The 12,156-nt window shown below is 42.6% G+C and overlaps 1 protein-coding gene across 1 annotated transcript; it reads right to left on the bottom strand.

Moving 5' to 3' along the window:
- Positions 1-3,644: 3,644 nt before the first annotated feature.
- On the bottom strand, positions 3,645-11,535 carry mogs (mannosyl-oligosaccharide glucosidase). The gene is made up of 5 exons (XM_061679728.1): positions 11,452-11,535; positions 9,734-10,100; positions 8,910-9,133; positions 8,626-8,819; positions 3,645-5,809 (listed from the first exon to the last, which is right to left on the bottom strand). Exons 2-5 carry the CDS (start codon positions 10,083-10,085, stop codon positions 4,036-4,038), a joined length of 2,544 nt encoding a protein of 847 aa, XP_061535712.1. The 5' UTR covers positions 10,086-10,100; positions 11,452-11,535; the 3' UTR covers positions 3,645-4,035.
- Positions 11,536-12,156: the final 621 nt, after the last annotated feature.

The following is a 12,156-nucleotide window of genomic DNA, read 5'->3' as shown; positions in this document are numbered from 1 at the left end:
GCACTGCTAATATATACAATTTTAAAATGAAATACAAAATATTTTAAAATAGTATTATTTGTTACTTCAGTCTTCCAAATTATTTAAAAAAAAAAAATGAAACTAATAACCTTAAAAATAAATTATATTAACTCATAGTAAAACTAATAATTTAAGATAGAATAAAATAAACAAAATTAATAATTTAGTTGGTTACAATAGTAATTTTACCTTTTAAATTGCATCCATCCATTGTCTGTATCGCTTTAACCGCACTAGGTTCGCGGGCGTGCTGGAGCCTATACCAGCGATCTTCAGGCGAGAGGCGGGGTACACCCCGGACTGGTTGCCAGCCAATCGCAAGACACATATGAACAAACAACCATTCATGCACACATTCACACCTACTGGCAATTTAGAGTCTTCAATCAACCTTCCATGCATGTTTTTGGGATGTGGGAGGAAACCGGAGTGCCTGGAGAAAACCCACGCAGGCACGGGGAGAACATGCAAACTCCACACAGGCGAGGCCGGGATTTGAACCGCGGTCCTCAGAACTGTGAGGCCGATGTGCTAACCAGTCGTCCACCGTGCCGCCAAATTTTAAATTAAAAATGAAAATATTTTGCTAAATGTACAAACGTAATTCATATAATAAAAAATCATATTTGCTAATTAGTCAATTTCCAGCAATGAGAAATATTTACAATCATAAACATACATTATTAATTACTGAGATCAACCTTGTATTCACTTACAATTCCAAGACTACATACACTCCACTTGTTCATTAGTATTGAGAGATCATCAATCATGATTATTGCATATAGACAATGATAATGTTGAAATTATGTGCAAATGACTACTTTCTGACTCATCTGTTTATTATGCAGTCACATTAGTTAGCTCTGATGCTGTTTGCCTATTATCCCATCATCGCAGTAGAAAAAGGGTCTTGGGTGAGGGGGATGGATGGCACACTGAGTGCCTTAGTCACACACATTGTCTACACCCTCAAAGAAATACATGAATTTTGTAGCCGCATAAAAGGGACGTGGAATCCATTTCCTCTGTGAGACACTGCAAAAGGCACAGGATATGGCTCATCTGCATTCAAATGCTTTACTTCCATGTTTTTGCCTTCATGGCTCAAAGGTCAAAAGATAGTGCGGATGATCCCACTGGCAATCATTGAACAGTGACGAAGTAATATGATGGTTTTGCAATCTGAACTGCTGGATGCGGTGAAATAAGAGCAGCAAATATCATTAGAAGGATGAAAGTTCATGAAAAAAGATCAAATAAAATGTCAAACCGATAACATTGTGTTAAACACTCCAATACTATTGTCATTCATGCTACCAACGTATCAGCTAATTGCTGCTACACCAGCACGCTGTAGTAGCCTGGCTAACAGAAGTGACTACAAGGCAGCCATTTTGGGGAGCTCGACGTTTCCTTCAAAGGCGATTGAAATTAAGTCGTAACTTGCAAATTTCTCAACACATTTTTCATGATGTTTACTTTTTTTTTTTTTTTTTTTTTTTTTTAATTGTACAGCGTTGTGCACAACCATATGCAGCACAATGTACCGGCATCCTTGGTCTTTGGGTTTTCTTGCCGTCCACACACATCTATTGCGCTGATGACTTTTACCCTCCTAGCTAAGCGGCGCTGTAGGCACGAAGCTCAAAAGGGGCATGTCGTATCTACCTATTCATATTTATGGTTTACAGTGCTAATGCTAACTTTATATTGCTAGCGCTGCTATTTTGTTAAAGCTGAATATGCGCTCTCTGTGACTACCACAAAACACTTTCACAATCACATGCCATTACGAACGTTTATGTTGGAGAATCACCTTCATGCACAATTGTCAATTGTATGTAGGTGTGCATGAGAGTGTGGATGGTTGTCTACTTGTGCCTTGCTTTACCTCATTCACTGCCATTGACGGCTGTTGAATGCAAATATCCATGTTAACATAGAGGACTGGCAATGTTTAATGATACGACTCGTGCCAATCAGTGAAATTTTCAGTATCACACAAGATTCTTGCGAAGAATGCTGTCATTTTGTTTGGAGATGACCGAATGCAAATAATCAAGCTGGCAGAGGCCGTGTAACGGAAGTGCGCGGCATATAGTAAATTGAACTGAGCAGCCAGGACAGAGACGCATCCCAAAAAGTTCAATTTCAATTTCAAGTTCTACAGTCATTGATCACGCAAAAAAAGCCAAAGAAAAAAACTTCGGAGCTCAGTTTGTAAGGACACGGGTTCAAGTCCCAACTATAGACAAACACACTCGTCTGCTTGCTGGCTAATGTCGAGGTGCACTTGAGCAAGGCATCGTCCCCAACAACTCAGCTCAAGTTGTGAAGCACCTCATTCACTCCAAATCTTTCCTTGCCTGCATCCATGTGTTTGATCTTGTTCGGTGTGTGGTGTACAAAACAATTCCCCCTTGAGGGACAATGACTATGATACATTTTTTTAAAAAACGGTAGAATTAATAGCCAAACTGTACTGAGCAGCCAGGACGTGCGGCAGTAATGTTGAAGTTTTTGATTCGATAGTTATGACACACAAAAGCCAAAGAAAATTAAACGCTTGCAGAGGTAATAGCACAGATGCCGAAGTCAACAAATCTGTCTGAAAATCTTGCCAAGGTCTTGCCATGGTGTCGGTTTAACCATGGTTCAACCATAGTAACACTCCATTCCTAATGAGTCATACTACCAATGTAGCAGATGTGGCTAAAGTTGGCTTGTTTACAGTGCTAATGCTAGCTAAGTACTGCTAGCGCTGCTAGGTTACTGAAGCTGGAAATGCATTCTCTGTGAATGTGACAATTGCGCTGGTGCACGCTAGTGAGGGGTGTGGCTTCGGTCAGATATTTGAGGGGGGCTACATTAAAATCGTGCTAGCATTTGTAACGCTGCAAACTCGCACCATAATTCTTTGCATGCAACCATGCATATGCATTATTTCCCTGAAGAATGTTGGTGGGATTCCAAACAGAATTATTGTTGGGGGGGGGGGGGTAATTATTACATTCCCACAATAACTCCTCATCTGCTAAATGTGTTGAAACTGCAAATCTGCATTTTCCACAGTCTGCTTGCTGTTGTGCTAACCGACAGAAACACTATTTATAGGCAAACAACCTGACTGCACCGATCCATGCCTCCAAAAACTTGACAACCGCATTCAGCCAATTCAACAGATTCATAGAAGTGTTGAGGTTGGTGTCCGGCGCACGCAGAAGGCCAGCATCCCCGCTCTGACTACCTGGCTTTTATATGTGGTGTCAAAGTATTAATAAGAACGTTGCCACTAGATGCCTCAGAGCGTGAATTTATGTCATGAATGTAGCAAAGAGTGCACAGAAGTCAATCATGCAGGCTTTTGATGTCAGCTAATTAAGCGACAAGCCCTCACATCACCCACGCAAAAAAAAAATTAATAAAAAAATAACCAAACTGACGTCAGCAGGAGGCCTTCGAATGAACAAAATGACAAAAGAGCTGCTCAGGTGGCTTGGCTTCAGGTCACAGTGTGCTGAAGCTAATGTCAGCTATGATGGAGCAAGTGCTGGCATATTCTTGGTGAGGAGTTGAATAAAAACATACTTCTAATTTTGTTTTAACTATAAATTCCCTCGGGGATGTGTGAGATTGAAATTGCAATGGCAATTTACACGGTCACAGCAAAGTGGATTTTCTTATTGAAATGTAAGTTGAAAAATAAAATACTGCATCCAGTTTTTGCATATTTTCAAGGTTCCCAAAATGTGTTAAATTTGAATCCCAAGTTTAGTCAGGTAACACACACGATTTACAAAAGTATAATATTAAATGAATAGCCAAATCATTTATTATTTTGAAATAAGGTTGAAAAAAATCAATGCAATTCTATTCTGATCCCTGCAGTCAAAACATGAAAACACAGGCTAACATACAAAATACTACTGGTTTTAAATCAACGGATGAATGCTAACTTTTTTCCCTCCCACCTCATGACATGGGGCTCTTTAGTTTGCTGATGAGATGATATTAGTACTGTTCAGCCATCATTAATAACGTTAGGGCTGACCAGCCAGTGAAGGGGTGGCTTCCTTGACCCCTGCCAGTGGCGTCATTGTACTGTTCCCAGATGTACCCTGTTTCAGCATACTGTCTGTATACATTACTGATAATGTTAGTCCTGAGTTCCTCATACAGAGCAGCTGCCTGCTCCTGATATGGCCCCTGCGTATTGCTGTACTGGTGGAGGGCTCTCACTGCCAGGTAGTTGATGTTGATCCACACCGGTCCTCTCCAGTAGGGAGCGTCGTGTTCCGTGTTTCGCTTCATGTACAACGGATCGGCTTTGGAGAGAGAGCGCAAGCCGTAAGGTGTCCACAGCTTATTGGGATCTTTCATGTCTCTGAGAATGTGTTCCATTTTGGGCGAGTCCGGCTGAAGAATGTGCAGTAGGAAGGGGAACAGGCTGACGTAACCCAATGCGTTGACATACTGGAGTTTGGGAGCCTTGCGGACAGAGCGAACAAGTCGCGTGACGGGGAACTGGTGACGGTGTTGTCCGGGAGGCATGTACACCTTCTCCTGCTGCAAGGATAGGTCCTGAGTGTGGTTGCCGTAGTCGCTGAAAGCACCAAGTTGCTCAGACCAGTGGAGCTCGTTCAGCAGCTTGTTGTCTGTCAGCACTTGGTGGGTCAATTCGTAGTCCTGGTGCGGTTCGCCTAAAAGCTTAGCAATCTGAGCCATGATGCCCGAGGACAGGGCCATCCAGCAGTGCAGGTCCACGTGACGCTCTTGTGCCGATGGGTGCGAGGCCCGCGGGTAGTCGTCCAGACCAGAGGTCAACGTCTTGGGATTGAGGAAGAGATTAGTGTCCTTGTCACGCCCACGCCAGCGGTACGAGTTAGGCCGTGGCCCCGACTGAGTGGTGTTATACCACTCAAACCACGTCTTGAGTCTGGGGTACAGTCGTCTGAGGAAAGGCAAGGTTGGCTGCGCCTCCATGCCGGCTGGATTTAATGAGAACTGTTCGATTAGTTCCTGAAGAGCTAAAAAGAGAGTGGGCGGGTTGGCGTTCTCGTTCCGCTGAACTACAAACTCAGCAGGGACCTTACTGTGAGCCTCATCTCCGAGGATCTGCTCACGGGGGATCCAGCCCTCTATGTTCATCAAGTCTATCCAGTGGGAGACCGCTTCTCTCGTCACCTGGAGGTCCCACTTACTCAGCAGCAGCTGGTGAAAACCCTCATCCCAAAGAAAACCTCGGGGGAAGAACGAGCGCGATGGGACGGCAGTAAATAACACACCCTCTGGGTATAGGAGAGGGTATTCATTGTAGACAGACTGAACCACCGACTGGCCGTAGAAGTAGCCCATTCCGCCCAACATGTTGCTGAGCGCCGCCTTGCCAAACTTTATGTACGCCCGACTGTAACCTTTGCTGTCAAGCCCAAATGTCTTCTCAAACTTGGCATCGAACTCGGCCTTCCTCTTCTCCAGCTCCTGGGTCATGATCGGACCCACCAGCTGGCCGGGGCGGTCGTGAAAGCTCGCTGACTCAAAGAGGACTTCCATTTGAAAGGGCAGCTGAACAGTGACCTGGTGCACCACAAAGTCACCCTCTTCTCTAGCGTCGGGGTGGCTCTTCTGTTGGTTGGGCTGGTAGGGGGGTTTATAGGCATCCACGGCGATGTAATGCCTCCTCTCGCCGGATGGCGGGCTAAAGACAAACCTGTGGTTCAGACTGTGCTTCACAATGTCAGTCAGCTTCTCCAAACCAGGAGTGCGAGTTTGCAGGTAGTTGTAACTGAAAAGGCAGGAAACCTGATTAGATCCTTGTGTTTTCTCAGTATAGACCAGTATTTTCCAACCTTTATTGAGCCACTGCACATACTTAACATTAGAAAAATCTCAGGGCGCGCCACCAAACCAAAATATGTCACACAAAGTAAATATAGACCTCAATCTTTTCTCAATTTTTTTCACAAATTTACTGATTCAGTGTTCTGGCCTGGTTAAGTTGAACACAAAACTATTATTCTCTTGTTTGAATAGCAATGTGGATACACCGGTTAATTGGACATTCTGCCATCGAGTGAACGAGCATTTAATTGTTCTGCCGGACACTACGTTGCTGACATAGATGAACAAAGCTGCATTATTTGTCGTAAATAAATAGAGAGATTATTTCCAGTGGCACACTTGATTTCTCGTGGCGCGGCAGTTAGGATTCACTGGTCTCGAGTGGAGTTGCTGGTCAAACAATGCTCAAGAGAATCCAGAAAGAGTTTGGGTGCTTCCCCACCAATTGATGGTGGTCACCTTACTTTCCTTGAGGACAGAGAAATAAGTACACATATTTATACTAAAATAAAAATATTTTGAAACACATATATCTATTTTATAGATCGATCAGATAAATAGTGCATAAGTCAGGATGAGTACAGCTGTTTCATTCATCTCTGTTGTCTGTTCTCATGACGTACATTCCTCTAGGGGGCAAAAATCTTTACACGTTGACTCTTGTTAAAACTTTGACATGTGCAGTATCTCCTCTTCAATGCAGTTGATATGGCCAAGGTCGGGTGCAACAGTCCATTGACCCAAACAAATTCAAATGATGCATCTCTGTCTCTATAGATAGATGGATCTATAATATATACAGTAAACCCAGAGAAAACTTCACCAGCTGCCACTGTAACACATTTTAATCACTATAGTTCAATGGTCCTAGCAGTGTCCAAAGACTCTGTTTCTAAACACAGAAGGCCATTTGCATCCATCTTCTACTACTTACACCATTCGGGGTCCGTTTCTTTGGCTTAATATACTGTTGGTTTGATGCTCAAACAAAGGCTGAAATGCCTGCTGTGTACTGCCATCAAGTGGTTGCAGCTGTGAAACATTACTTCATGCAATATTTCAAAAGTTCATCATAATGTACATGGACCTTGCACATACACCGAGTGCACAATTATTAGGCAAGTCTCATTTTTGAGGATTATTTTTATTAATCACCAACCACAGTGCTTTAGGTTAATCCAGATTGTTAATAAACCTCAAACAAGAATTTTTAAGAAAGTAAAAGTGAGGTTTAGACATTCCTTAAGAGAATATCCACATGTGGACAATTATTTGGCAACTATTGGTGTGCAGAATTATTATGCAACTAAATGAGAAACAGATTTTCCCATCTCACTTTATTTTCGTTGAAGTGAGAATTACAAACTCAAGACTTTCTAACAGAAATATGGATGATAGAAACTAATATATATATTTAAAAGTGACCAATAAAGCCACCCTTCTTTTCAAAGACAGTGATAAGCCTTCCATCCATAGATTCTGTCCGTTTGTTGATTTGTAGCCGAGTAAGTTTGTGTGAAGCAGACACCACAACCTCTCCGACATTGTTCCGAGAGGTGTACTGCTTTCCTTCACGGTATAGCTCCCGTTTAAGGACTGTCAACAAGTTCTCAATTGGGTTCAGGTCAGGTGAGGAAGGGGGCCATGTCATCAGTTTTTTTGTCTTTCAAGCCTTTACTGGCCAGCCACGCAGAGGATACTTGGATGCATGTGATGGAGCATTGTCTTGCATAAAAATCCTTGTCTTTTTTTAAAGAGGCAGACTTCTTTCTGTACCACCGCCTGAAGAAAGTGTCTTCTAAAACTGACAATGTTTGGAAGTTCATTTTGAGCCCATCTTCAACCCGAAGAGGTCAAACCGGCTTATCTTTAATAATACCTGGCCATGCCAGTATTCCACCTCCACTTTGCTGGTGTCTGAGTCGAAGTGGAGCGCTGCGCCCATTAGTGATCCAGCCATGGGCCCATCCATTTGGCCTGTCAAGAGTCACTCTCATTTCATCAGTCCATAAAACCTTTGAGAAATCTGTTTTCAGATATTTCTATGCCCAGCCTAGAAGCTTCAGCTCATGTGTCTTGTTCAGTGGTGGTCTTTTTTCAGCTTTTCTTACCTTGGCCATGTCTATGAACACTGTACATCTTGTACTTTGAGTTATTTCAGGTAGGTTGCAGTTCTGAAATATGACAGAACTTGGCAGGTAACGCGTCTCTTTTTCTCGCAACTCTTTTCTTGCGACCCTTTTGACTATTTGCAACAAAACGTTTGATGGTTCCGCGATCAAGCCCCAATTTCTTAGATAGCTCAAGAGTGCTGATCATTTTTGACTTTTCAGAGTCAGTTAAATCTCTTTTTTTTTTTTGGGTTCCTTTTGCCCAAAGGAGCTGCCTAATAATTACGCACACCTATATTTAGGGTGTTGATCTCCATAATCACATTCATTACACAAATACACAGCACCTGCTATGCTTAAATCCATGAAGCATTCAGGTTTTTCCAGCTGGGAGCTAGGAAATATGCCTTAAAGTGATGTTATGGTCAAAATACTCACTTGCCTAATAATTCTGCACATGGTGTAGACCGCTTTAGGAATGTGTTTGTATTCTTGCCATTCCATTGCCATTGTAACACACAAGGAACCGATCCCTAGTCAACCAATCAACAGGGTGCTGTGCGTCTGACAGACAGAAACACTGCTGTTCATAGTACAAGTTCTCCTTTGCAACTACCACTGATCCTACCTTGTGAATTCACACACTTACCTGGCATATTTAGGACTTGTTAAATCCCCGGCAACTGGTTTTCGGAAAGTGATCTTGAAATTGCCAACCTCTTCGGTGGCGCCCGTGATGGAGGCGAGGCGTTTTTTCTCCTCCACGTGAGCCTCCAGTGAGCCTTGGGTATCTGCTGCAGCGTAGAACATCAGGGAGATGACTGGCGCCTTGGGCGCAGAGCTCTGATGGGTAAAAAAGCAAAAAGACAACGATTAGTTTGTGCGTAGCGATTGCTGTGGAAACATTGTAACACATATAAGGTTTCTATTCACGTGTTGCTTTGCGGTGACCCTCCAGGTCCAGTCTCCACCGTGATCTCCTCCCACCCTCTTGACAAACTCAGTCGTCAGTGTGAAATTGTTGTCTCGGATCTCCTGGACGCCGAAGGTGAGCCCGTCATGCATCAGCCAGCCGTAACCTTGCAAGCGATCTCCCTGCTCGCAGGTGTGCCTCAGGTTCACATCCATGTCGGAAAACTGACTCATCCACATCATACCTGATGGTGCAGACAGAGGAGCATAGATAAATATACATATTCATATTAAAGTTCCAAAAATTATGACTCAACTCGGGTTTGGCAGTATCAATGCGTGACAATTGCTACAAGGGCAAAATGGAGATGCAATATACCATCTGTACTCCGTACCACCAGTACTAAAAAAGTATTACGGTACATCACCGGCAAAAACGATACCATGTTTTTGTAGTACCTGTAATTTTTTTAATGCAGTAACGGCACACTGCAGCTCGGTGTCTAAAGTGGGCGGCGTCTTTTCCGGTGTGTGGATTTATTTTGCCTACATGACTGACTGCCAGAGCAAGGCAAAGCATCTTATAAAGCAGCTGGAATGAAACTTAAATGAAAGTTAACAAACAACGCATAAAGCTCACTCATCTTCTGTAATCCTCCCACCTCCCTTCCCTGCCCTCTTGTATTATCTTATGTTATGTGACTGTCACGCATAAAGTTTTAAGTAGTTTGTTTTATTTTAGTTTTATGACTACTAATGACGGAATTTACGACTGTATTAGCAGAACTGTGGCCAAAATGAACCTAAAATGACTTCTTGGCTATTTTATAAACGAGTATGCCTACCTGTCACAATTGACCTCGGACTCCTTGTTTTCATCCCAAAGTAGACCTGAGGCCTGTAGGAACCCCAGAACCTGTCCGGGGAGACCTGAGCACTGCTGGAATTGGCATCCAGGACACGAGGTGACGGGTGCAACGTCACCACCCGCTTGGCCAGACTGGAACGCATGTAAAGGGCATAGAAGAACCAGATGAGGCTGACCACGCAGAGGCCGATGGAGATGTTGATGAAGATTTTGCCAATGTCCGCTTTCTTCTTCTTCTCCTTGCGGTGCAACGTAGGGGGTTTTTCATCTTTTCTTAGAAGAGGAGGGGCGGCATCTCCGGTCACCACCCTCTTTCGCTGCCTGCCCATCCTGCCCTTGTCAACCTGCGCAAGACAGGAATATGTGGAGCTCGATCACATGGATCAAACAGCTTAATCCATTATTTTGGGGTGGGTGTCTCTACAAGAAATGCTTTGTATGTGCTCATAACGGAAAAGTGACCAGTCTCAGACTAAGTCCAGCGTCTCAACTAAGTTGTGATACGCGGTTTCAATGAAACGCAAAAGCAAGCCCCTTTGTACGGTCAGTAGCTACTGTATACTTCACTTACAGAGCCCTCAATGGTCAGGCTGCTCCCTTCATGGGAGATTTGGTGTCATTTTATTGTCCTGTCGAATCACTGCGGTCTGCTGACTGCCTTGTCCATAATGTTCCTTCCACAAAATTAAAAACTAAAGGTGATACGGCCTTGCAGTCCATTGCCCCCAAATTGTGGAAGGCACTTCCTTTTAAGCTTGGAGCTGCACCTCCATTAGACATTTTTAAAAAGCAGTAAAAAAAACACATTTGTTTAGACAGGAATACCAGTAAGACTAGATTTTCTTTATTTCATTTTATTTATTTTGTGATGTTTGATTTGTTTTTTTCATGTAAACTGTAAAAATTTTCTATATTTTATATATTGTACAGGGGGCACAGTGTTCGACTGGTTAGCACATGTGCCTAACAGTTCTGGGAACCGGGGTTCAAATCCCAGCTCCGCCTGTGTGGAGTTTGCATGTTCTCCTCATACATGCATGGGTTTTCTCCGGGTACTCCGGATTCCTCCCACATCCCAAAAACATGCATGCTAGGTTGATTGAAGACTCTAAATTGCCCATAGGTGTGAACGTGAGTGCTAATGGTTGTTTGTTTATATGTGCCCTGCGATTGGCTGGCAACCAGTTCAGGGTGTACCCGCCTCTTGCTCGAAGATAGCTGGGATAGGCTCCAGCACGCCCGCGGCCCTACTGAGGATAAGCAGTACAGAAAATGGATATATTGTCGCTGTTGGCCGAAAAACACATTTCCAAAACCAGGAAATCAAAAAACGCTATCTTGCTTGAACTGCTGTTGAATTATAATGAACAAGCAGTTAAAAATGAATGAATATTGTTTATACATTTATTTATAATGTATTACAACTATTAGGGACTTTTTGGCAATTAAAAAGCAATAGTCATTTGTATTCTTTTCGTGAAAAGTGAAGCGAAAAAAGAAAACACATGAACCACTTTTGGTCGCACACACACGTCGGTCTGCTAATGCAACGTTGCATGCACGCCTCTTGCTAGACCTTCCTGGAAGCTAACATAATCTAGTACGCTCGGTAGTCACTAAATTTCGTTGTTAAATTAATCACAGACAATATGAAGGTATAGTGAGAGAATGTTCATTCAGGGAACGGTTACCCACCTGTCAAAATTTCTAGTTTCATGTATTCATTGTACAACACTCGCTGAGTTCGTAACCAACAAGCTACTTCCGCGTTTACGTCGCTTTTCGATGACGCGGCTCAGGTGCTTGAATGTGACATCATCACGTCGCTCGACACATCACGTGTATAAAAACTTTGCTGAATTAATACAAATATAAAATAGGCTCAGTACACTCCTTAATATTTATTATATCCCACAACGTTAATTGATGGAACCAATTAGTTCATGCTTTAACGATTGATTTAATTGACTTTGTATTTAATTTTGGCACACAAAAAAACAAAAAATACCCTTCATCCAAGTGTTGAGTCATAAGTTACATTTTAATTTTCACAAGAAAATAAAAAAAATTGACACCAGAGGAAAATAACCAAATTTTAGATTAAAATTTTACTTTATAAAAAAAATAAAAAATAAAAACGACAAATTCCATCCACCCATTTTCTGAGCCGCTTCTTCTCATTAGGGTCACGGGAAACTACAAATTGTCATAGTAAATCGATCATTGCATTATATTTTTAAGATTGGTATGATCGTCAGAGGAATTCATAAAAACTGAATGGACCAATGATTTATTTGTAAATTAAATCTGACACGTTATACAGTATTTATCAACGGCAGACACCTTATTTTTGTCCACCTCCTTTGACCATTTCAGCTTAGCAACAGATGTAAATTGATG

Source organism: Phycodurus eques, chromosome 6 (assembly GCF_024500275.1).
Source record: "Phycodurus eques isolate BA_2022a chromosome 6, UOR_Pequ_1.1, whole genome shotgun sequence".
NCBI lineage: Eukaryota > Metazoa > Chordata > Actinopteri > Syngnathiformes > Syngnathidae > Phycodurus > Phycodurus eques.
The sequence above is the reverse complement of the archived record's forward strand: the minus strand, read 5'-3'. Positions and strand labels throughout refer to the sequence as shown.